Genomic DNA, 25,606 nt, shown 5'->3' with positions numbered 1-25,606 from the left:
ATAATACCCATGTCTGCAGAAACTCCGCTTTTAATTTTCATATGAAAGTGCTGGCATTCGTGGTCCGAGATTTCACTCGGAAGTGCATTGAAAGTATGTTGCGCCCGTAAAATACGTCGCCGCCTCTCAATCGCGCTTGCTAGAGGCTTTGCTTGTCATCCTTCGACCTCTCCAACGTCTCACACAGAATTTTAATATTCTCAACTAGCTGCTATCTTCTAGTTATGGTTCAGAGTTTGCTTAGTTTACATTCCTTTGACTTCTCAGATATGTATTAAAGAATGCCCTTCCAGCCCGTCAGTCCTCTCCACCCAGCGTCCAACTCAAAACTCCTCACTAACCTCCCACTATCTCATCTTCAACCACCAAATAAGACCATATCAAACATTTCACTTCTCTCTCAAACAACCAATATGCAATTCACCGGCTCAATCATCTCAGCCATCTTGATGTTCAGCTGCCTCAGCTTGCTGGCCTCCGCTCCTGCCCCAGAACTCCAAGTGCAAGCCAATTCCAAGCTCAACCAATACTCCAATCCCTGCTGGTACATTCCCTCTCCTCCCCTCCCACTCGATCCTTTAGCACTAAGCATATCACCTGTGTTGATAAACACGGGTAATGCCAATCGGTGAATGTGAATTACAATAATAGATTCCAAAGATCAACAGCACCAAAATGACTTAGTTTCTCTGACATGTGCTTCTCATGGCATCGCAACGAGTTTTCTTCCGTGTATTGGTGGCTGAGATAGGGGGCGCCGAAGTGGTGCCGCGAGAGCATGTGACTTTTAGGATGATTTCCCATTCGATCGTTATAATGAAATCTCTTCTGAGACATGTGCTTTCAATAATTATCCACTGGCCCAGCAAATTTCATTTCTGGCTGCGGATCTACAGTGCATCGTCCCCAGTCAGCCTTTGGCAGCTCCCCTGAACCAATTAAGCGACCCCGCACAGTTAAGCGAGTGTCGCATAGATATACGAAGGTCCAATGAGTTCAGTATCTGCTCCTGCATACGCGCTCATGCTGGGGGTTGCTATCTAAAGATGTAGCAGCTTCTCAGGCTCGTCATGATCCAAAATCATTGCTTGGCGATGTGAGGCATCACCGAGTGTATCAGACGTAAAGGGCCGAAGGAAATGGACTCGACCAGAGCATCATTTATCTTACGGTCTGGTGCTGGTTCGTCGCGCTCGGCCCCTCTTGCTTTTCCCGCGTGATACAGCGCGAGTACTTCTGTAAATTCTTGGATGTGGTACCCGTTCGTCCCATCTACCAATACTAGCCGGATTCCCCTTCGCAGCTCTGACCAGGAGGGTAACAGGAACCCGACTAACGTTACGCCGAACCACGGCCTCTCTCCGCTGTTCGATGTGTTACCCCTGCTTTCCCCGACTCCCCCAACTTCCCCGGATTCCCCGAACCCCCCGGGTTAGCCAATCATGAATTCAGAGCCGCCGGTACAAACCGTACTACTCAAAAGGGCCAAGCGAAGATCTTGTTGAATCCGACGCGGTGATTGGTGGATACTGCGGCCCTCCCTCGACTGGCGCCGGATCTTCTCCCATATTGAGAGACTTAGCCTCACAACTATTCCGCTGCTACGTTATTTACACACTACCGGCAAGCGAGCATACATTTAATATGCGCTTCAATCAGCATCCAGCACTCGATGGACCCGCCCGGCATCCAAGTGACGACATGCAGCCCGGTGCCTCATCTCGTAATTTCTAGTGCGTTTTGTGCTTTGCTTGAACAGTAGTATTTCCGGGTTAATATCTCTTCTACAGGGGCGAAGAAATATACCTCGGGGAAGAAATTGGGACCGCATTGACGTGACTTCAATTGAGGGGTATGACGCTTTAGGGAATTACCTTAAGTCTATATAACACCACCTCGACTGTGGCTAGTTAGTAGAACAACTCCTGTTCAATTTTATTAAGATGATCCTACAAATATTTTCTCTGCCGTTTCTGGCTGGTATTGCTAGTGCTATTAACCTCAAAGTCTCAAGTACCGGCGGTAATGCATCATCTCCACTTATGTATGGGCTTATGTTCGAGGATATTAATCACTCTGGAGATGGGGGCATATATGCAGAGTTGATAAATAACCGAGCATTCCAAGGAAGCAGAGCATTTCCATCAACTCTTGAGCCATGGGTACCAGTTGGAAATGCAGTCTTTGCTCTGCAGAACACGTCAATACCACTCTCCTCTGCACTTCCGACTTCAATCAATGTAGCTCCCGGACCTCTCTCAAGCCACGCCAAAATTGGGCTGCTCAACCCCGGATGGTGGGGTATCGATGTCAAACCTCAGAAGTACACCGGCAGCTTCTGGGCACTGGGCTCATACAAAGGAGATTTCACGGTGAAACTTCAATCGAACCTAACCGACGATGTTTTTGCCAGTGTAGAGATCCCATCGTCTTGCCAGCCCGGTAAATGGGTAGAGCACAAATTCGAATTAGAGCCCAACCTTGCGGCATCGAACATCAACAATACCTTTGTTATCGAATTTGAACCCGGCAGTGGAGCTGTGAACTTTAATTTGATCAGCCTCTTTCCACCAACGTACAAGAACAGGCCGAATGGAAATCGACCAGAGCTCATGGAGGCGTTGAAAGCTCTCAACCCCAGCTTTATTAGAATGCCAGGGGGTAATAACATGTCCGTATTACTCGGTACACATTATTTATCCAATACTAACTTTTTATCAGAGAGGGAGACATCTGGCACTACCCCTGGAGGTAGAACGAGACGATTGGTCCTCTCACCCAACGTCCCGGCCGTCCAGGTACATGGGGTTATGGCAACACCGACGGACTGGGTCTTGTCGAATATCTCAACGTACATATTTCTCTCTATAACTCGATATCCCCGTTTATTCCCTTTACTAATAATGTCCAGTGGTGCACTGATCTCGAGGTCGAACCTCTCCTGGCTGTATGGGCGGGAATGTATCTCGGTAGTGATGCAGACCACATCCTCTCTGCTGAAGCCCTCGCACCATGGGTAGATGATACACTTAATGAACTCGAATTCATCCTTGGTCCGGTTTCCACGCCTTACGGCGCTCTTCGCGCTTCTTTGGGCTACCCTGAACCTTGGGCTTTGAAATATGTCGAAATTGGCAATGAAGACAACCTCTACACTAATGGAAGCAGCACTTACGCAGCATATCGCTTCAGTATGTTTTATGATGCCATCACCGCAGCATATCCAAATCTCAAAATAATTTCATCTACTGGGGACTACACAGCAGTGGGAGGAAGCGGCGAAACTGCTACCTGGACGGATTTCCACACCTACTCACGACCAGATACCCTCGTGAGCATGTTCGACAAGTTTGATCACGCTTCACGGGAATACAAGACTCTGATTGGCGAATACGCTATTGTGCAGGAGAACCTAGATGGACAACTTGCGGGGGTAAATTGGGACCTACCAAAGTTTCCACAACCAGTTTGGATTGGGGCTGTGAGCGAGGCGATTTGGAGTATTGGGGCAGAGAGAAATAGCGATGCAGTTGTGGGCATGAGCTATGCTCCTGGGTTCCAAAATTTGAATTCTTATAACTGGAGTGTAAGTCTGCTCTGCTCTATCTATACTCATGAGTTTTGTTTCTTCCAACTCCCTTTCCTTCTCTTGTATTGGAATCTTACAATCCGCCATTATCAACAACCAGCAGCAGCAGCTAATGAGTCCTCAAACAAATAGCCCGACCTCATTTCCTTCACCGCCGACGTTTCGCAGACTGTCCTCTCAACCTCTTGGCATGTAATTAACCTCTTCTCCAACAGCCGCTACACATCAACAGTTCCAATAACCTCAGACTCTCCGCTTGGGCCCGCATACTGGGTAGCCGGGACCTCCGGAGAAGGAAAGTACACCTTCAAGATTGCCATATACAACGCCACTTCCTCGGTCCCATTCAACATCACCTTCGAAGGTGTAGCAAAGGGTGCGTCGGGACGGTTGACGGTATTGAGTGCCCCGGAGGGGCTGAGTGCTAACATGTTGGATGGCGAAGGGGTACCGACGGAGGTGGTGGCAAAGAGAGAGGTGGAGCTTGTTGCGGGGAGCGCGGGAGAGTTTGGATTTGAGCTGGAGAATTGGGAGGTTGCTGTTTTCACGACTTGACATCTACAATTAACTATAAATTAACGGGGTAGCATTAGCCTCCAAATTACAATACTCACTTCGCTTGCTTCCTCTGCTGGGTCTGCCGGGTCTGCCGGGTCAGCGCTGCGAGCCTGCCACCGTCATTTAGATTACTTTTTGGCCGTGGCCGCGTCCTCGGTTCCGCGCCGTGCGTCCCCCTGACTGACCCCGTCGCTGTGGGCCTGCGCATCCCCGGCCACCCATCAAAGCAGGACGCGACCCCTCCCACAGCCCCTCAACCCTGGCACTCTGTCTGCTCACCCTTAATGGCCACTCGCACCCACACCCGCACTCAACCTCGATCGATTCTGCTGTATTTGAAACTCCAGCCTTAAGTCACGTACACTACACTATACGGCACTTCGCAATGCTCTTTCGCCTAATCTTCCTTTGCATTGCGGCTGTTGAGGCTCGTGGCTTGGACAGCGTGAACTACGGTGCATTTACGCAAACCGCGACGTACTCGATTGCAAACCAACTGGGATTCTTCACTGCGTATGGATTGGACGTCCTCTATCAACAAATACCCAATTCAACTTATGCTTATGCACAGATTCTCAACGGCGGCTACGACATCTTAACTGGCACCATTGACAATGCTGTTAATCTGCGACTGAATTCCAACGAGAACGTCACGGTGATAGGTCAATTGGACCAGGGTCCCGATCTTGTGCTCGCATCGAACCCAAATATCACCAGCGTTGCCCAGTTGAAAGGTAAATCTCTGATTGTCGATTCTCCTGTTAGTGGCTACTCGTATCTCCTGCGCAAAATCTTGAGCACCCATGGACTCTTACTGAATACCGATTACTTCTTCCAGGTGAGATCTTTAAGGGTCCATGTTCGCGTTGTATAAGGGCTAATAAAGGCAGACGGTTGGGGGTACCAACCTCAGATATGCGGACTTGGTTGCAGGAAAGCTTCCCAACGGGACTGCCGTTTATGCAACAATACTCGTGTACCCATTTACAGCGGAGGGTGAGGCTCTCGCTGCCGCTCAAAGACCAAATATTCTTGCTCGAATTTCCGACGTTGTCGACCCCATCTCCTCATCAGCTTTCACAGCTCGCCAATCAGCTCTGAGTAATTGCACCGAGAATGATGTCTTGGTACGATTCATGAGTGCCATGTACACTGCAAACCTCTACCTGCGCAACCCCACCAAAAAAACTTGCAGTCTGAGAGCAATTGGAAAGCAACTTAATGTAACGACCACCGTCGCGCAGCTCGAGTACAACGCCGCAACAGGTGCCGATACCGGAGAAGTAAGTCCCGGAGGAACCTTTACTGTCAGCCAGACGGGGCTGTTGAACGTGATCGCGGTACGGGAGGAATTCAATGGATTCAGCAGCTTACCGTCGGACTACAATTTCACCGCTGCTATTGTCCCCGGCGAAGGGAAACTGATCGATTATTCGATAAGGGATCTCGCAGTGGCAGGCTTGAAGAAGCATCTCCTAAAGAGAACTTGTTAGGGGTTGCTGTAGTCTTGCGGAATCCATTAGTCGGGTACGTAGGATAAGTCAATTAATGTTGGGAGGTCCCTTTGTTTTCATTTCTGTTAGAAATGCGATCCTGCTGTGTCGCCTTAAAATCTGGGTGCTGTACATAGAAGAGATATCAAGAATAATCGTGGAGGACAATAAGATAGACTATTAGCGATGAGGGTTTAAGAACGAATGTATGCAACGATCGGGCTCAATTCAGCTCTACTTGCAGGCCGAACTCAGTACCTTCCTGCCCCCTCAAATGCATTGTAGATCACCGCTTTTGTGGGTTGGAGACGAGCCGCGCTTATTTGTATCGGTTACAATGCCCTTCCTCCTAGCCCAGCCAGTTCGTGCAAAGGTCAAGATCTGGCCCCCTCATGAGGCAAGATCCTGGAGTTCAATTGCGAGTAGTAGGGAGCATCTTCCATGCGTAAGACAGACATCCTGGTAGTTTTCCACTGAAAAGGTGGAGATCGACTTATTATTTAGGGGGCAGCGTAGAGTGGGAGCGAGGTTCACGGCATTACCGGCATACAAAGTTTAAATTTACCTAGCACTGGGTGGTGAACACTCTAAGTTAGGTTCCCCGAGCCCCCTACCTCGCCCACCTGCCGCATTAGTGTCCTCCCGCACTGCCTGCGCCGCGATACCTGCATCCTTTGCTAGCGTGGTCGATTGTCGCCAGACAAGGAGAGAAGTAGCTCCGCTGTCAGCAGTACTTTGGCTGGAATTAACCCTGAACATGAGCGTCAAGGTAGCCTCATCCAGACATGGTTGCTTCAACCCAGCTCAGCCGAGGCCGAAGGTTTCCCCTGCACTTAACCGGCCCACGAAGTTCGCTGGCTCCTCTTTCACCACATCAGGCTTATCTCGTGAAGAACCAATCTCAACAAAAACTCTAAATCAAGTGCATACAAGCAATCAGGAAGGGATCACCCGCGTCTGAATTCTTTCTACTGAGAATGAATAAAGCACGCCCATGATATTTAAACGCGGAAAATGAAGGGAGTTTTATCAATGATAGAGTCGAGGAGCTAAGTTTTAGGTAGCTAACAAGATTGTACATATGGTGTAGGGGTGTGTTCAATTTACTCCTTGTGATTTTCTGCAGTTGTCTACGGAGGATTCACTCGGTCGAGCAAGGATGTGCCTCCGGGCCGCGTATTAACAGCCTTCCAAACCTAATCCTGAGCCGGATCAACGATAACCCAAGGATCCCGACGAGGTATAAGAAAATGAAAGTAAACTCGGCTTGACTCTTATGCCTTGACCATTGCTACAGATACCATTCCCCACGGCAGATACCAATGCCTCTCACGTTTCTACCTCGTGATGTCATTGATGATGGCCTCTACAACCCTCGTGGACAGATGCTGGCCAATCTATCGATCGCCTTTGCGTGCCTTTCATTTCTCTTCGTCACTGCACGACTAATGACCCGATATTTTATACAAAAGTCTTTAGGGCTTGATGATTTTCTAATTGTCCCTGCATTAGTAAGTGAGCAACGCCATCGTTGATGTATGACCCCGCTGATCAGCAATAGGTCCTGGCTCTTATGATGGCAGTGTCGTACAACGAAGAAGCTAAAAATGGATTTGGGTTCCATTCAACGGTAGATCATCTTGAAGCGATTTCTTGGTCCAAAGCAAAGCTAATGATCTCTAGCAAGTAGACAGCAAGCATAAGATCCTAGCCATGAAGGTGAGTGAGTCAGTCATAGGTATCTCCCAACAGTTGCTGAAATAAAAAGTGGTTCTTCGCTGCACAATTGCTTTACAAAGTAGCAATATGCTTCACCAAGCTTAGTATTTTGTCTTTCTACCTGCGAATATTCCCAATTCAGAATTTCAGAACAGCAACTTTCGCCACTGCCGCAGTTGTTGTCGCCTATACCGTCGGATCAGTTTGTGCGACGATATGGCAATGCAAGTAAGTATTTCATCCTTCCCGTATTTACCTCAAGTGAACGCCAATGTCCTTCCGTACACCCTTCACCCAAAATCTATATTAATCAATCTACCTTTACAGACCTATCCCGAAAACCTGGAATAAATCACTCCCCGGGACATGCATTCAAATCGGCGACGTGTGGTATAGCACGAGTGTGATGGCCATCGTCACAGATATAGCTATTATTATATTGCCCGTCTACCAAATCAGACGTCTCCAGCTTCCCCTATTGCAAAAGATAGGTCTATGTTTGCTGTTTAGCTTGGGTATTTTGTAAGTCATTTAGTTCACGTCGAATGCTGCAGAAACTGACTGCTTAGCGTTGTTGCTTGCACTGTCGTTCGAATGATCGTTGTCGGGCCTGCAATCACCGCCAAAGACACTATGTGTAAGGTTTTCTCCTTTCTGACCAACAAAATGCGATGCTGATATCGTCTAGATTACCAAGCAACCTCGAATAGCTGGACCTTTCTCGAAGTCAATGTGGCTATCATTTGTGCAAGCCTACCTGTCCTAAAAGCTACAATTACTAGATTCCTCCCTGGTTTGATGCGCGACAAGACCACTGGCAGCAGTCGTTACGCGGACAATACTTCGAGTAATATCGCCTACACGCCGAGAAGGGTCATATCACACAATGCTCGGGTTATGACGGACAACGCCAGTGACGAGGAGTTTATTCTGGCGGAAGTTTCCAGAGTGCGGAAGACGACAGACACCAACGTCACCTACGAGGAGGCGACGTTCGGGAAGGCGAACATCGAGACGGCAGAGTTCGGGAAGGAGAAGTCTGGGATAGTATAATTTGTAGCTCAAACAGGACGTATACTTGAAGTGTAAGGCCTTATTGAACGCTCTATGTGCATGAAACTTGTCAAGTGCGTATAATTGGTCAAAGCCAAAGGGCGACATACGTACAAGGTGTAAACTTCCATGTAAAAGTGCCATACAGGCAACTACCCTACTGCCGCTATAACCTCGCTATCACCACCATTCCTGGTACTGTTCCTGCTACGAATATCTTCATTGTTGCCCTGATCAAAATTCATAAATTCTTGAATGTTATGTCCTTCTGATTATACTATAACAAGACTATGTTTAATTTTTTTAGTAGATTGTCCATCCCCACGTCATGGAATCCTGCCTGGCCTAGCGCCCTCGCTAAACCAGGCCCCGAAGTCAAGAGCTAGGGGTTGAAAAGCCGTCAGTCATACTCCATACATAAACATTATTCAAAAACCGTATCTGAACATCATCTCAGCAACTCAGCTTCTCCTTGCGATATCTGTTCAATTTCACTTGCGACGACCGCTCAAGTGCAGATAGATCGGCCAACCCCCCACCCCCACCAAAACCTTTAACTAAACCTTCTCTCTTCACACAACCCAACCGCCTTGAGATGTCTTCTGACAAAACTATTGTTTTGATTACTGGTCCATGCCGCAAGGAATTAAATCGGCTTCGGCAGGGACCTTGTAAGTTTGACTAAGGAGCGAGAGCAGATATCTTATGACTTCTTAATAGATTCAATTTTCAAAGAGGTGGCCGTGTTCTAGATACAGCCATTAGCACAATTTATATTTAGACAACATGGAAACTATAACGGATCCGTGAGAGGCCAGAAGAGGAAGCCCTGGGGTGCTGAGCTGACATGACTCATCAGGGTACTCAGGGCTCAGGGCTCAGCTCAGGTTAGAGTAGCGACTGCTCAAGTCCAAAGACGGAAATGGAAAACGCTCATGTCAACGTCCCTACGTGGGACTACCTGTTATGCCGCGGGAATATTCACAAGCTTGTGTGACTAACTTTGCCTTTGCTCAGGCTCGGCTCAGGCCCGGCTCGGCAGCAGGGTTGCTTCTTTTGCTCCTACATCGTTGCAAGAAACATTGGTTACTTTGTATCTGCAACTTTAAATACATATTTACTAGCGCTCAATTTTCCGTCTTTGAGGTCCGATAACCCTTTGCTGAGTGCATTCAACCCCCCAGGCAATAATTTGTAAGGGTGGCCGTTCAACCATCCATCATGCAGACCACTCGTGAATAATCGAGACCAAACAAGTCCGAAGTCTCTTCCATTTGTTGCAAGTCCCTTTCTGTCCTGATCTTGAAGCCATGCATCCGTCTTGACGTCACCGTTGACGTTGCCAACATAGGTAACTGTTCTTTCAATTGAAGCCGGGATATCGGAATAATCCTCACCGGGACGAAGCAAAGTGATGTGGCCACCGTCCGTCATAACTTTTGAAATGTTTCGGTAGCTACCATTCTCACATACTGTGTCGATTGCGTGGAATATATCCTTTGTTCCGGCGGCTTTCAGTGCGCTTCTAATTTCTTCGACTACATAGTCGCTTGCATTACGATAATCGACAACGGTGTCTCCTTCAGATCGCTCGATCAAGGACTCAATGAATGGCGCTCCAGCTCCAGCAATCGCAATGATGGGATGAATATTTGACCGCCGTGCAAGTTTGATTGCAAAAGATCCAACGGCAGTAGACGCACCGTAAACTATCAACGGGATTCGTTTCGTAGCGGGGCTCCAGGGCATGGGGAGGCTAAGACGCCAATGTATCCCTATGGCAGCGGCAAAGCCAGCAAGTGGAATGGTCGCGGCCTATTGTATCTCTCAAATTAGTATGGTCCTACTTACCTAAGGGACATGTAGCATACCTCCTCAAAACTAATGCCGTCTGGTATATGAAATGTTGTCCAGCTCTCGGCGAGGCCGTACTCAGCAAATGCACCTCCGGGTCCTTGCATTGTATGAAAGGCTGCGACTCGGTCACCGGGCTTAAACTCAAGGACGCTAGTTCCAACAGAACTTACAACGCCAGCCATATCGTCACCAGAGTTGCTGCTGGTCTTTGAAAAGAACGGGAATTTCCAGTCCTTCGGGTTGCACCCGGCACATACAATCCTGATCAAAATCTGGGTAGCCGCTGGTGTAGGGATTGGCGCGTCATGGTTCACGGTAACCATGAGGTCAGGATTCACGATTGCTTCCTTCATGTCGCTGATGTCAGGTATATTGCGAATATTGGATTGGCAGAAAGCAGCTTCACAATATATCTACTTTCAGTTTGAGAAATACAATCTATTTCGACGAACAATTATCCATCAGCAAGCACCAGAGGCGAGTTGCAATATCACGACCCAGGGATGGAAGTACATTTCCAATTTGTTAGTAATGCTTTGAAGCATGGAGTTTGCTTGGTTAAGTCCGAGGTGGACGGGGCGGGAGTAAGCTACCTGCATGGCGCCGAATGGTGGGAATTTTGACGGTTTGGCCGAGACATCCCGTGATAGTCTCTGCTTACGATTATCTCATAATTCCTTACGAAGTTAACTCGGATTTTGCTGACACGTACTTTTCGTTGTCTCGTGGCTGTATGGACACGGTTGGTAGCGTCGTAAAGACAAGGCTCCTCGCGCATTGTGCGCCATTACGCGGGGACATATTATAATCGCTTCCATGTAAACACGACTTAGGTCCGGAAGTAGAGTGCTAGATCGTCCAGTTAGTAGAGCAAGCCGGTAACCTTCTCTGTCCGTATGGCTTCGTATCATGACACCGCTAAAGCCACTGAAAATTTTCATTGGCTTCTGTACTCAGTCACGGCGTGGCCAGATACTAGCACTCGAAAGGTGGAGATTTTGAATCAATTTGAAAGTCTTATAAGATGCATGGCCAGAAGTCCGGTTCTCTGTGCCAGCGGACAGCAACAACCGGAAACTTTTCGTATCTTTTAACTTGATGAAAAGCAGACAAATCATTGTCTAACGAGCTCTTTACCCATATTCAACTCCGACGCCCTTCCAAGAGCATTTTAAAATGGTTTTGTCTCCATTAGTAACTTTACTCTTTTTGGCTAGCATCGTTTCCAGTACTGCTCCTCCGGCGCACTTCTCTAGCAGCGAGATCCTGGGCAAAGCGATAGAAGCTTTAGGTGGAGCAGATGCCTTGAGAGCGATTAACGGGATTTCCTATCATTCATAGTGAGTAAATTCAGATGATAACTCCTCGGATAATACTAATTCTTTTAGTCTTTACCGTACTCAGTCTCTGGAAGAGAGCAAAACTCCAGGCATTCCTGACACGGGCGTTGCTTCTTCAGGCTCTGAGACGATCTCCTACGACTTTTCAGGAAATTCCTCAGAAGTGGTACAGAGAATAGACAAAACATACACCCTAGGGAACTTTTGGAATTTTGCCCGACCCAATCTCGATCCAGTTGATGTTTCGATCGTTGTACATGGCGGTAGTGCAGGGTACGGATGTTACGTGAAGGGAAACGAGCACATTTTCAATGATCCCAGCAGCGCCTTTGGGTACACTGATGGTAAGTACATTGGTGTCAATTACCCAGTGGATGTTATAGATCTTATTAATATCTGCTCTTTTAGGGTTTCTTGCGGATGTCCTGGTGCGAGATGCTCTTCGACTGTCGCCAAAGTTACTCCTTCAGATGCAAGCCAACTCTCAGTCCACATCAGCCGAAAACATTACTTATCACGAGACTGGGCCATTTCCAGCTGTGACAGATATATCTCTCAACATAACTGTCATTTTCGATCCAGAAAGCTTTCTGCCTTACTTGGTTCGGTCGTACGAAGACCATTTGATTTTTGGCCCCTCCACGAACGACTATGTCTTAACAAATTACACCGAAATCGGAGGAATCAAGTTCCCCCGCCTCGTACAAATCATGTACAATGAAAACAGTCTTCTTTTACACTCTTTAAGAGATACTATCACGATCAATCCCACTTTCGACGTCGGCTTCTTTGATGGCATTCCGCTCTCGCAAATTGGAAGTACGTTTTCTCTGTCGCCTCCCTCTGCGCCAGTGCTATCAACAGAGTATGGCGCGGCGGAAGTATTCGAGAATAAGTAAGTCCATGCAGAGAGCCTTTGCCTAACGTGCTGATTTTCCATCCTCTAGCGGGAACCTGGTTTGGTATGGGCCTTACCCAGGATCTCTCGCAAATTTAACCGTTACGCGACCTGTTCCCGAACTTCCAAATCTATATCACTTGGACTTTGAAGGAAGTATTTACACGTGTACTGTAGGAGTATTTGATGACTTTGTCATGGTCACCGATGCAGCTCCACATCAGAGTAAGCTGGTCATCAAGTGGGTGCAGGAGCAACTGCACAGAAAAGTTACACATTTATTAGTGAGTACTGCGTCTCTTCTTCGAGTATAAATCTTGACAGCTAAATCTAACTTTTGTGCTATAGGTGACCCACCACCATCGTAAGCACAGAATTGCTTAGACTTCAAGAGGTTCCAGGCTAAATGGGTATAGATGACCACAATTACGGTGCCGTAGATTTCGTTGCAGCAGGCGCAACGCTTGTTGTCCCAGAGGATTACACCTACTACTGGCAGGCAATTCCAGGAGTGAAGTTTGAAACCGTTGCGTGAGTGATCTCTATGAATTCATTTAACCAATAAATTCGCTGATACCCTCCTCAGAGAGGGCAAACCATTCAAGCACAAAGACTCCGGGATGCAAGTTCGTGCGATCTGGCACAATAAATTTGTCCACGCCGACGATTGGATGTATTTTGTTTGGACAACAGCATGCCCAGGAGCAGACTCGCCAATGGTAGCTACTATTGCGGACGCCTGGTCTCCTGGCTTTATTGGCTATGAGTTTGATCATCTCTTGGCTTCGCAGTATCTAGACCTTGCCAGGGAAGACCACATGCCACATGATTACCTGTGAGTAGAAGATATTATTTCCTTGGATTGTGTAACAAAAACTAAAATCTGGCTTGCAGGGTTGTACCAATCCACGGAACTCCTCACAATGTGACGGATTTGTATGAGTTGCTTGGATATGCGTATCCGAAATACGTGACAACGGACTTCCTACCAGGAGGGCACTTGTGTTAATGGAGTTCAGGAACAAGACCTGTGTAGGAGGCCAGAAGTTATAAGTTTTAAGCAGATGCTTTTGCACCTTATGGAGTGGCAAAGATGAGTTTTGTCCTATATACTCTTCGGAATCCTATTTAAGATTTGCGTTACTTTGATATTCCAGTGCATGTTCAGAAAATTTCGCAGAAAGGTCACTTCAAGACCTTGCCTCTGCACTGGAGACGGTTGGAGACGGCACTTGTAAACCAATTCAATAGTCCCCAGGGAATAAACTTAAGCCTGACCCCCTGCCACCAACACCACTGAAGGCACAAAATTCCCTACTTCGCAATTTGAGCTAGCAAGACCCGCTCAACAGAATAGAGGAGGCTGCGCGTGTGGGACGGCACGGAGGACGCAAGGAAGATCACGAGAGGCCACGGGTTGACCAATACTCCTACCAACAGACAGAACTACGTCGTAAACCGAGTAAACTGACTTGTGTTTATTTACTACATATCTGAACTGATCGGCTTAAGTCAATCTGTGCTTTGCTGAAGTAGGATATCGTAGTCATTGCGATTGACCCAACTCCACTATGGCTCAATAAGCAAGGGGACAGATGGTTCAGGGATATCTTCCACATGAGACACCCGATGTCGTTCTCCCATTTCCACCAGTCCGCCAAGTTACTGATCGTTCGCCATTGGATCCAAAATTCAGATACAGCAGGACCAAGGTCCTAAAACGCATTTCCTCTTATCGTGCACCGAGCTTCACACAGCTTCAGTCGCTGTATGACCGCCATTTCTACTTCCACTTCAATGAGAAATTGGCACAGTCTACAGTCCCCGACCTTGACAAACGGTTGCCGTCATGTATGAGGCAAAACCTAAGCTCGCTAACCTGATGAAGGGATAATTATAAGTGAAGGCGATTCTTCCAGGGAATCTGTATTTTAATCCATACCCGTAATCCTAGAGATTTTCTAAGTCGAATTGGTTTTGATGAAGCCTGAATAAGCCAGAATATCTTCGTTGCGCTTTAAATATCAAATGTCAAATTCACCCCTTTCCAATTTCTCGCTAAGCGAATTCAGGATATTTCGCGAAACAGCTTGACCAGACCTCCATAAATTTCTCAACGCAAATGCAGCACGAAATTCTGCTATCGTGAGCCTATTTAAAAGTAAGCTCCATCGCTCCGAATATAAGGGAGCCTTGCGGTACCACCGATTTCTCCTCCATTGCACCAACAATAATTACTAGGCCTTTGAATTTGATGGTGCTGAGTCCAATGTCAATTTCAGTCAGGATGTGGTCAACATCGCGAAACTCCTTTGGTATTTCAGAGACAAGTATTCCCTGCGATTTTCACAGGTTGAACACTTTCCAGACTCTGAATTTCACAAGTTTGGGAGCTCCCGTATACCTGATTCTGCAGAGTGCGAGCAACTACGAGGGGAGAACGTCCTCTTGTTGAAAAGAGTTTATACCTTGAGGACGACCTTGTCGGCATTGTTAGTAGTTTCATTCATCATCCCATGATTGAATACTCAGAACAAGCAACGGGTCAGGGCTTCGGATCACCTCGTGGCCAGAACACGGAGTCGAATGTCTGGTTCTAGTGTTTGGCTCGAGAAGGAGGGAATTTTTCTAACAGTCGCAAGGGTATAACTTTCAGGACAGCAAATTCCACAGTCACCTAGTCATTAGTTTCTTACGCGCCCAAGCTCATGGCGTCGATTGGAAGCACCTCAAAAACTGTACTCTCTCTTGGCAGGGGCAGAAAATCACATGCCCCCATACACTCAGCACAGTGTCGCCATACACAATAGGGGGGTTGGTTTACGGCCCGGAAGATCCTCGTATTGTTCTGAAGCACGACGTGGAAAGTTCTCAGCCAATATTTATCTTTAATATGCGAACGGACTCCAGCTCTTACGAAAGAGCGATGTACGTCATGAAGCCATTTTCTAACTTCACAACGAAGCTGCGGATCGAGAATCAACAGCCCCGCCTCAAAGAGAGAAAAACTGGGCACCTTTCTTACTGCCATGGCATGAGGACACAAGAGATATATAAAAGAGCTTTCCAAACAACAATATACATTTTGTCTACGAATTCTCTCCCCTCCGAATACTTCGGTGTCGTCTTTCTAGTGGCGCGTGTAAGTTTGTCTATGAGCAGCAAATTCCGAAGGCATACTTCGACGCGCAAATTCATAAGCACTCCTCGAGCCCTATGAGAGGTGGCACAAACTTTGAGCCTCTTGCATATCAACGCAGACCTAGAATGATTTCATTTGTGGGACTATCTAGAACGCGTACGGAAGCTGCTTGCAATGGAAACGCAGTTTATCATCCCGAGCTTGTGATACTTACAACTGATAGGGAAATTCACTACTTACACTACACCAGCGAAGCACTTCATTTTGGATCTTCAATATTAGAGGAGCAGGCGCGGAAGAGCATTTGCGACGGGGGGCGGATTCTGACACCTCTCAGTATCTCCAAGATCGATGGTGAGGACGATATCTTGACCGCATCTTTCTCTGTGGCGGATTCGACGGTTCAATTTGCGAGTATCAAAGGGTTCAAGCTCTCGCGGATCAGTCACGCCAGTTTAGTCCCGATGCTTGGAACTATTCAGATCTAGAAAGGAACCTCAACGTCACCATGGATGTCCTACGGTGCTCTGTTGAGGCGGCTTCTGACTACGCTATACTTACCGCAAGTGGCAGGTTGGTATGAAATAGAAATGGAATCTCCAATTCAGTAGTAAATCTAACCAGAAATACCTGATTCTCAAAAACAAGAGAATTTCGAGCCGCTTGAGATATCGCACGCGTTTAAAGCTGTTCAACGGCATTCTGAAAACTGGTAGGGATGAGTAGGAGTTTGAATTTGCAGAGATTAGAGAAGCATTGCGACTTATAAACAGCGGGGACAACCAACAAAGGTTGAAACACGCGATTCAGGAAGTTGCTCGGAGGTTTCGCTGAGCCACGCCTGGTCGATTTCAGAATTACTATTGAAAATGATGCCCAGCCCTCTTACTTTAGCCATCCTCAAGAACAAGCCTCTCAAAATGGTAGCAGAACACGAGGATCAGAGGATGATGGAGCTACTCTGCAAAGAGTAAATCCGTATCTACCATCCAACACGTCAAAATACTGTTTTCTCCATAGCATAACAGACGGCTGCAGAGGTACAAACAGCCGAGAAGGATAACTAACGTGTCAATTTTTGGAATGCAACTCCCGCTCTGGACCAACAGGGCGCCTTTGCAAGATGGGCAGAAACCCGAACTGTTTCACTCTACAGTTACTTGAACAGAGTAGCTAGAAACCGTACATTTGGCAGGGCAGACTTCCTCCAACGATTTTGTCATTTGTACGGGAGGAGGAGTTGCCTTGGTTGTTCTAATGGTAACCTTGGTTCTAAATATCTCTCTCGCTAAAAATTTAGTTACAGACATCTTTGCAACAGTCTTGATTGCAGCACTTATCATTGCTTGGAATTCCACTGGGGAGCCTCATAAGCTGCTGTCTTGATCATCTTTCTTGGATTCAATTCGTGCGCTTGCTAATTACACTGCTGTCTTGATTACCTTTCTTGAATTCAATTCAATTTAGTTATAGCAATAGGAAACCATCATTTCTTTTAGGCACATTGTAAAGGAATCTCGACGAATCCGTCATTTTTCGATGTGAGCTCAAGAAGCCACTCCCTGTCAGATGCGTTGAACTGTGATCAATTGGAGAGCTAGCTAGAGCGGGGAATGAACCTAAATATAAGAGAGTAAGAAGAATCACATGAACAATAAACAGTGGAGCCTGCTAAACCGAGGGTGGTCAGAGGGGGTTGAGACACGTGACCCCACAATTGTACCAGCTGACACCCTCCATCCCAAGCCTGGGTCGGCCCTCTATTTTTTTTCTAACTTGTATGGAATTGTTGAAATAGCAGAACTAAGAAAGCTGAACAGTTCTGGGACGTTTAGTTGAGCCGCCTTCTAATAATAATTGTTCACTGATTTACTTAGTTCGAGGAGACTAGCTTCGTAGGGAAGCTAGAGATAGGGGCTCGCTAGAATAAGCGAGCAAAATACCCATTGTTAACTAGATAATTTTTATCTTCTTCTCCAATGTCCCTCTTCGAATTCAATAAAACACTGACGACTGGCTGTTGACTTGGTTATTCTTTAGCAATATTACAAATCGAGTATCCTCGTCCGTCCAGCTTCATGCAGATGGCCCGACCTCGCCTCTGAGCCCCCCGTTCAAAAAACACACCTTAATTTTGTTTTACCTACTATAGGAGTAATTGCAAGAGATTAGAGAGTAAGAGCGATTATGTCAATCACTGCTAAAAGGTGGAGAAAACGTTGGCCACAAGCTGAGTGAAGACATCAGGCTGGTGAGTCACGAGCTACCCCCAGGCACACGTGCTCGCTTAAGAGGTCAAGAGGCATCTTTGCTTTTTCCCAGCCTTGAATGTCGAGCACTTCACCCAACTTCATGATCAGATCGCGTACACCCCCGACCCAAGTCTATCGCCACCCTAAAGCTGCTCAATCTCGTATCAGGAATGGATCGCAATAATTCTCGTTACAACTACGAACCCCTGCAAGGGCCGGAGCAGATACGCACTCTCACGCTCCGAGGCATCTCGAACGGCGTCGTCGAGTGCACCATCCAGCAAATCAAGGTGTCGGAAGGTGGCTACCAAGCGCTTTCGTACGTCTGGGGCAGCGAAGAGAAACCTTTCCATGCGCTGGTGCGGGATGCTAGGAAAAAACGGTATGGACGAATGCCCTTCATGAAGAATAAACAGCTTGGCCGGATCCCGCTCACCAAGAATCTGAACGACGCCCTGCATGATTTATGGAACGCCGATGAGCTCACGAGTAAGGTCTTCTGGGTCGATCAAATTTGCATCGATCAGGAAGGCGAGGAGAAAAATCATCAGGTCGCTTTCATGGGGCAGATTTACAAGAATGCTTCGAGCGTGATAACTTACCTGGGGCGAGTGGAGGATGAAGAGGAGGAGCAGAGAGGGTTGGAATTCTTGAAACGGTTGGACAGCCACTTCTCGCCGAACTACGAAAAGTTATCTCAGGCGTGGGATCTCAACATCGCAATGTCCAAACTATCGGAACTTCCGGTATCGAGGCTACCGGATGATTTGTTAGGAGGTGCTGTCAGTGAGCGAATATGGCAGTGGTTGGTCACATTGTGCTTTGGAGAGTGGGCAACGCGTCTCTGGATAGTGCAAGAACAGATGCTGAATACAGACAATCGCATGCTCCACGGCCATCAACTACTATCTTGGGATTCCGTGGCCGTCATGCCTGTGCTCTTCTGCCTGAGATTACTTCCCGATCAACACGTTAATACATTCTGCGCAACCAATCACAAGTCACTTATAGAAAATCCTGGGCATGTTGTAAGTTCTATCTTCTCAATCTGGAGAACTTATCAACACGCAAGGCAGAAAGCGGCAACCGCGACGTCTTTCGCCTATAGCTTGCTTTCAAATATGTCGCGCTTTGAGAACATGCAGTGTCGAGATCCACGAGACTATATATTTGCTCTGCTAGCCATTTCCTCCGACTCAATCGACCTTGGAATTACTCCAGATTATTCAAAATCACCTAAACAGGTCTTCTTGGACACTACTATTTCCATGGTCGAGTCTCATGCAAATCTGGATTACCTCACTTTTGCATGCAGAACGGATAATTCATCGGACCTGATACACTCCTCCTGGGCTATTACTTCTCCCCGGCCTGCACATCTGTGGTCACGAACTCTACCGTTTAAGGTTTTCAGTCCCCATCCCTTCCTCATTCTTCATGCACGACCACGGTTTTTTGCCGATGGTAAAACTAATGCCTTGACCCTCAAGGGCCGTATCCTTGACCATTTTTCCTTCATAAAATCTCCGATATACCAAAGCAAGTCATTTATCCTCGACATTAGGGACGCGGACCTCACGGAAACTTTGTCACAGCTCACTGAAGCTCTGTCAGATGTGATATGCGATCTGGGCATAACTCTCGAAAATGCAGCTGCACTTTGCCGAACCCTGATCTTAGATCCAAACTGGAAGCCGACTCATGGGCAAGGGTCTCCAACACAACAGACTGCGTACCACTTCTGGTGTTGCTTTCGTTGGTTTGTTAGATGTACCGAAGAAGACTCAATACGCTTGGGCCTAAAGGTCCATACAGCGGCTCGATCTCGCCATTTGATCAAAACTCTTGCTCCATTGATTTTGGAGACTAGTCTCAATTACTTTCCGATTGAGGCAAAACTACGCCCTTCGGAATATGGTGCAGGTATGAATGTTTGGAAAGACATGCATTTTCAAGGACGCTCTTTTTGCACAACGCAGCAACGACGGGTCTGCAGTTGCATGAATAAGATAGAGAGTGACGACGTGATAGCGGCGTTTCGTGGGGGAGATAGACTATACGTACTTCGACCAGTAGAGGGAGGAAGATACCGGCTCGTCGGTGATGCATATGTGGACGGTTTGATGTTTGGTGAAGCTTACGAAGGCGTTGATGCAGATGAGGTCGATTACGACATTGAGCTTATGTGATCTGACAAATGCTACTTTATGTACTGATTCTGATTTCTTAAGTCCTTCTCTAATTCCTTATACTCGGATGACAATGGGGTGGTTTTACGGGGAGTTGTACTTGCTACTAACAGCAAAACTTCGACACAGGAAAGAATTTTTGTTCCAAGAACATTCATCATGTTCCTCCAATATAATAAGAATGAATCTTCATTGTTTATCTATCACTTCACACAGGCTCTTCAAGCACATCTCAGAATAGTCAAATTACCCTGCACTTGGAGACGACCTGGGAGGTCCATTCGAAGGCAAATTCCCAAGGAACGTTGCCAATACAGCACAATATCTGTAGGAAACATCAGTAACGACGATTTGCGAACCGAAAGTATACTCACGCTGCAGAGCCCAGAAGAATGTCTTTGGCTTTGATTTTGGTGGACAGGGATAACAGGGTCGAGAATATTAGCACAGATAAAAGGACAGTAACAGATATCCAAGCGCGATTCCAAGGAGTCCAGACAAGGATAGAGACGGGTAGAATGAGAATTGCAACTGCGATGAAGACACTGATGGATTTTGCGGCGGCGGAAATCCGCTTCTGGGAAAAGTAGGTGACCACCGGCCCACCGCATCCATCTCCACATCTTGACGGACGGAAAAGACGCTAATGTGCTGTCAACTTATATCTGTGGGAGACAATTTATATTGAGCAATTTGCAGATGCACATACATTCAGAAATGATGATGCCAGCGAAGACTCAAGGTGATCTATTTCGGAAAGTCCGACGAGATCGTCCTCGTGCAAAATCCAATCGTCCTCTTGCTCCATAACTGGTTTCTTGCCCTCAATCCAGTGAAAGAGAGATTGATGGTTATGTTTCAACGGCGGACCGAGTGCTTTCAACTGACTACTCTTTAGAAGTAAATCATCTGGATATTCTTAAATCAGCCAAGACCTGGGCAAATGTTGGGTATCGAGTGGATTCACAGTATATCGGAAGCTTGTCCTGGAGTTTCGTAATGGTTTTCCTTTGCTCGCCATCCCAACCTTCTTCATGTCTGGTAGACCGCAGTCGATAAGCGGTTGTAGAACCATCATCAGCTCGATCCATCTGGTTCAGGCCATTATCAAGGGCTGCAATTTCGGACTGCAAGTGAAGTAGAACACGGTTGCTGGCTCGATCAAACTTTCGATAAATGCAGAAGTTATCATCGCTCGTGATTAAAGCTGCCAATTGAGGATAGCCTTCTGGATAATCATCGACTATGCTAAGATCAGCGTAATGTTTTAAAACGGGAATTCGGCCATTGTTTATTAACCATTGTTCCATTTGAAAGGCCGTAATACTGGCAAACTAGTCTCCCGCTGAAAGAGTTTGTATTGCCAGAGGTTTGAAACGGTAGATGAGGCAGACGTAACGATGTTCTTAAGGCGTGGTAGAGAAAATATTGTTCCGGGTGACACTTCACCATTGGTGAGCAGGTCTCAAAGAAGTCATTCTAGGATCAAAGCTTACCAGCTGTGCTAGTACGTGATAGTCGCTCGTAAATCGTGGCAGATCTGCTAGTTCTCAATGTGGCTTCGACCTTCGGGTGCCTAAAACCTGACGAGGCTCGCTCAGCCTCGTCAAAATCAGTGGCATAACTTGACCCTCTGGCGGCAATTTCCGGTCTCGCAGGCATGCAAGCACTCGTAATGGAATATCTGGATCTAAACTGAGCTTGGGATAAAGTTTGACAAAGGTGGGAAGGAAACTGGAGACGGGTTGGAGACTCATGGAATGCTCGCGGCTGTAAGACACCAATTTGATGCCCGGTTTGAACCCACCGTGTTGCAGCCCAACATCAGAGTGGGTGCATCACGGTTGCCTATGGCGCGGCCTTGGGCTTACTGAGTGTAAGGCTGTGCTGAACAAGGAGTTCAAAGCCTCAACAAACAGGTAGTGCTGTCCCTGAATAACGCACAGTTTCGCTCACTTTCTTTTTCTGTTGTTCGAACATTGCCTTTTTGAAGTCAATGGTTAGGAGGAAATTATGTATCTTTTTTTTTTTAAGAATCCCAAAAGATTGAAAATATAACATTCCAGGCAAATTCCAGCAGCTGTCATTCTTCTCTTTGCGTACATAGGCCGAGGGCAATTGGAACAAAATATGACTCACCGACTCACTGGGATCAGCCCGGAACGCAAGTTTTCCACATTTGATCTGACTTTGGGGAAGAATCTCAAAGAAAATATCAACCATGCGAAAAGTGACTGACGGAGAGGAGTTTTATGCCAGATTAACTATATCTAAATGGCAAGTTCAAGCCGCACTCATGACCATAGAGTACCTTAAAACTACAAATGACCATTACGAATGACCCAGAAGCCTAAGGCACTTACACTGATGAGAGTTCTCCTGTGCTTATTGCAAGCAACATTCAGAGACAGTGAGGTACTTGCTGTTAATATCTCTCGCTCGGCTCTGGCTATGGGATTGTCCACTAGTCAATTGGAATTCGAAAAGCACTGCTTCTTCGTGTCTTAGCAGGTTCACAAAACCTTCGCCCAAACCGTCATCCTACCTCTTCACAACCAAGCCTCCCCAAATTCTGCGGTGTTCAAAGAGTGACTAATCGGGATCGATTATTATGGCACACGATTCCCCAGGCGTTAACCTTTCACACTAAAACCCGTAAGGCATAGTTGGTCCGATCTAAAAACAATAAAATGAAGGGAAGTCTACTATAATTCCGATTAATATAAATCGTATTAATCGGAATTATCGTATGTCTAATAATTATTAATTTCTTGTTCTTTGATTTTTGATTTCTTTAATATTATAAGAGTTATAAAGCAAATAATTATTTTATAAAAGCTTATATAAGTTTTTTTCGCATTTTATATAATTTAAAAATTATATCTTATATAATATATAAGGTTATATATAATTAAATTTATAGACTTTTATTATTTTATATTTTTCTTAATAATAATCTTAAAATTTAAGCTTTTATTATATATAATAAGCTTACGAAAGCTTAAAGAATCTTATGAGTCTAAGTTTAATATATTATAATAATAGAATTGAAATAATAGCTAAAGCTTAAAGATTTAAGAATTTCATATATTAAAAATACTAAGCTAAAGAGAAGAAGAAGAGAGAGAGAGAGAAAGAGAGAATAAAAGAAGGGAAATACTAGCTAAAACTACTGAAATGCTAGCTAATTAAATAAAACTAGTTATATAATAGCTATTTCCCTTATAACTCTAGCTAGTACTATTATATATATTATTTATTTAAGTATATATAATATATTAAAGAATTATTTAAGTTATTTATAAATATTTATAAATAACTTAAATAAAATATAAGTAATAAATAGCTTAAAAAACTTAAATAGAATAGAATAATTATATAAAAGTTATATAAAAGTTATGAAATTATTATAAATTAATATATATTTAAATTTAAAAAAAGAACTAAGGTATTTATTAAATAGCCTTATATAAGTTAAGCTAGAACTTATATAAAATTATTTAAATATTAATTTTCTATAATAATAAACTAATTATTCTCTTTAAAATCTTGTTTTTTCTCTCTTTTCTCTTTTTTTCCCTCTTTTTTCTTAGCCTCTTTTAATTTATTTTTAAATAACTTCTAGCTTTTTAAATAAGCTATTATTTTAAAAGTATTCTTATTAAGTCTATTATATAAGTTAGATATAATAAGAGTACTTTAAGAGAAAAACCTTTTACTAGCTATTAAGGAAGCCGGAATTCCTAAATATTTCTTAACTATTAAAGCTAAAATAAGAAACCTAGTAGTATTAGATTTCTAATAATCTAAAAGCTTAGCCTATATATATATTAGTACTAATATATTAAAAAATATTAAGAGAATATCGAATAATTATTTAATAGAATTTAAATAAATCTTATTAATTTTTTAATTTTTAATTTTTTCTTCTAAATAAGTTATTAACTTGTTCTCTATTTTAAAGGTCAAATTAGTAATATATATTCGAGTTATTAAAATCGGAATTGAAATCGGCTATATTAATATTCGAGCTATTAGATCTAGTTTGAAATATATTATAATTATATTTAAATTTAAATTTAAATATTAGTTATTAATTTATTAAAAACTAATAAAAGGAATTATTTATATATTATAATTAGTCTTTAATCTATTATATATATCCGAAGATATATTACTAAATAAGCTAATACTAGTTAATTCTTTTTATTTAATTTAAGACTTAAGAATAAGAATCAAATATAAAACTTTATTTTTATTATCTAAAATACCTGTTTTAAAATAATATTTTCGAAGCTTAGCTATATCCTTATTTATAGTATTTATAAATGCTTTATTCTATTAAAAATTAATATAATATTATTAATAATATAAAAATAATTTAAGAAAAAAGTTATTTTAAATTTCTTTTTAAAAAATTTAAGTTTATTATATATTTTATATACCTCAAATATAATATATAATAGAATAATTTTCGGCTTATAACTTAGTTATGGCTTTAATAAATATTAAAATTATATTTAAAATATTATTTAAATAAGCAATTTTAATATTAGTTAAAACTAGATTTTTATTTTTAAAAGCTTTTAAATTGAAACTATTAATAATTACTTTAATAGCTTTATATATAAATATAAAGTTCTTTAATATAAATTAATAGTTAATACAAATTAATAATTAATATAAATTAATAATTAATACAAATTAATAATTAATACAAATTAATAATTAATACAAATTAATAATTAATACAAATTAATAATTAATACAAATTAATAATTAATATAAATTAATAATTAATATAAATTAATAATTAATATAAATTAATAATTAATATAAATTAATAATTAATAATTAAAAAATTATTTATTTATTAAATTAAGAAAATTGAGTATTTTCTATATTAAAAGCTTTAATTTAAGCTTCTAATAGCCGTTAATTTCTTGGTTATATTTAAGACCTATAATAGCCTTTTTAATCTTTCTCTAAATTAATAAATCTAAAATTTATTAATAAATCTCTTATAAATTATATAAAAAACTTACTTATTACTTGTTTTTTTTATATATTTTTTTTCAAGTTCTTTTATTTCTTACTCGTATAAATCTATAAAATAAGAAGTATTATAATTATTTTTAATAAAAGCTTTTAAAATATATTAAATTATTAGATTTAATATATAAGCTATATAAGAATTATTTTCTTGAAATTTAATGCCTTTCTTATTATAATACTTTATAAAAGCCTTTAATAAGATATTATTTGAGCTAGTATTATTTCGAATAATACTAAATAATATATATTAGTAATTATTTAATAAATATTTTAAATTATTTATTTAATAATATTAGATTCAATATTACATTATTTTAAAGCTTTAATAAAACAGAAAGTATATAAATACTAAAGTAAATATTTCTTAAATCTTTTATAACTAATAAATAAGATTTTGATTTAGAATTCTTATTTATAAAATATTTAATAATTATAAGAATATATAAACTTATATAATAATT

The 25,606-nt window shown here is 43.3% G+C and overlaps 7 protein-coding genes across 7 annotated transcripts; 5 read left to right on the top strand and 2 right to left on the bottom strand.

Moving 5' to 3' along the window:
• Nucleotides 1-1,943: 1,943 nt before the first annotated feature.
• On the top strand, nt 1,944-4,240 carry K444DRAFT_723002 (glycoside hydrolase family 51 protein; the record flags this gene model as incomplete). The annotated part of the gene is made up of 4 exons (XM_024888576.1): nt 1,944-2,675; nt 2,756-2,851; nt 2,912-3,586; nt 3,722-4,240. The coding sequence occupies 4 exons, from the start codon at nt 1,944-1,946 to the stop codon at nt 4,142-4,144; spliced, it is 1,926 nt and encodes a 641-aa protein (XP_024736921.1). The 3' UTR covers nt 4,145-4,240.
• A 292-nt stretch (nt 4,241-4,532) lies between these two features.
• On the top strand, nt 4,533-5,862 carry K444DRAFT_663572 (uncharacterized protein; the record flags this gene model as incomplete). The annotated part of the gene is made up of 2 exons (XM_024886846.1): nt 4,533-4,985; nt 5,038-5,862. 2 exons carry the CDS (start codon nt 4,533-4,535, stop codon nt 5,638-5,640), a joined length of 1,056 nt encoding a protein of 351 aa, XP_024736920.1. The 3' UTR covers nt 5,641-5,862.
• Nucleotides 5,863-6,962: 1,100 nt separating this feature from the next.
• Nucleotides 6,963-8,431, top strand: K444DRAFT_589731 (uncharacterized protein; the record flags this gene model as incomplete). Its single annotated transcript, XM_024878123.1, has 7 exons — nt 6,963-7,151; nt 7,202-7,270; nt 7,324-7,359; nt 7,409-7,587; nt 7,687-7,881; nt 7,929-7,996; nt 8,048-8,431. The coding sequence occupies 7 exons, from the start codon at nt 6,963-6,965 to the stop codon at nt 8,410-8,412; spliced, it is 1,101 nt and encodes a 366-aa protein (XP_024736919.1). The 3' UTR covers nt 8,413-8,431.
• A 1,067-nt stretch (nt 8,432-9,498) lies between these two features.
• On the bottom strand, nt 9,499-10,622 carry K444DRAFT_529015 (putative quinone oxidoreductase; the record flags this gene model as incomplete). The annotated part of the gene is made up of 3 exons (XM_024874768.1): nt 9,499-9,699; nt 9,739-10,227; nt 10,284-10,622. 3 exons carry the CDS (start codon nt 10,620-10,622, stop codon nt 9,499-9,501), a joined length of 1,029 nt encoding a protein of 342 aa, XP_024736918.1.
• An 823-nt stretch (nt 10,623-11,445) lies between these two features.
• On the top strand, nt 11,446-13,516 carry K444DRAFT_529420 (uncharacterized protein; the record flags this gene model as incomplete). Its single annotated transcript, XM_024874807.1, has 8 exons — nt 11,446-11,609; nt 11,658-11,965; nt 12,147-12,504; nt 12,557-12,791; nt 12,856-12,871; nt 12,924-13,038; nt 13,094-13,342; nt 13,402-13,516. The coding sequence occupies 8 exons, from the start codon at nt 11,446-11,448 to the stop codon at nt 13,514-13,516; spliced, it is 1,560 nt and encodes a 519-aa protein (XP_024736917.1).
• A 4,555-nt stretch (nt 13,517-18,071) lies between these two features.
• K444DRAFT_589727 (uncharacterized protein) lies at nt 18,072-20,249 on the top strand (the record flags this gene model as incomplete). The annotated part of the gene is made up of 3 exons (XM_024878122.1): nt 18,072-18,224; nt 18,309-19,647; nt 19,825-20,249. 3 exons carry the CDS (start codon nt 18,072-18,074, stop codon nt 20,088-20,090), a joined length of 1,758 nt encoding a protein of 585 aa, XP_024736916.1. The 3' UTR covers nt 20,091-20,249.
• Nucleotides 19,970-21,994, bottom strand: K444DRAFT_589725 (uncharacterized protein). Its single transcript, XM_024878121.1, has 6 exons — nt 21,587-21,994; nt 21,390-21,533; nt 21,058-21,333; nt 20,800-20,999; nt 20,465-20,733; nt 19,970-20,415 (listed from the first exon to the last, which is right to left on the bottom strand). The coding sequence occupies exons 1-6, from the start codon at nt 21,750-21,752 to the stop codon at nt 20,337-20,339; spliced, it is 1,134 nt and encodes a 377-aa protein (XP_024736915.1). The 5' UTR covers nt 21,753-21,994; the 3' UTR covers nt 19,970-20,336.
• Between the last annotated feature and the right edge of the window lie 3,612 nt (nt 21,995-25,606).

The sequence above is a fragment of the Hyaloscypha bicolor genome (genome assembly GCF_002865645.1).
Source record: "Hyaloscypha bicolor E unplaced genomic scaffold K444scaffold_73, whole genome shotgun sequence".
Taxonomy (NCBI): domain Eukaryota; kingdom Fungi; phylum Ascomycota; class Leotiomycetes; order Helotiales; family Hyaloscyphaceae; genus Hyaloscypha; species Hyaloscypha bicolor.
The sequence above is the reverse complement of the archived record's forward strand: the minus strand, read 5'-3'. Positions and strand labels throughout refer to the sequence as shown.

Coding starts and splice junctions, on each gene's coding strand:
- K444DRAFT_589725 (XM_024878121.1), bottom strand. CDS start 21,752: ATGCCTGCGAGACCGGAAATTGCCGCCAGAGGGTCAAGTTATGCCACT. Junction 21,534..21,586: donor ATCACGTACTAGCACAGCTG/GTAAGCTTTGAT, acceptor CCAATGGTGAAG/TGTCACCCGGAACAATATTT. Junction 21,000..21,057: donor GGACAAGCTTCCGATATACT/GTGAATCCACTC, acceptor AAGAATATCCAG/ATGATTTACTTCTAAAGAGT.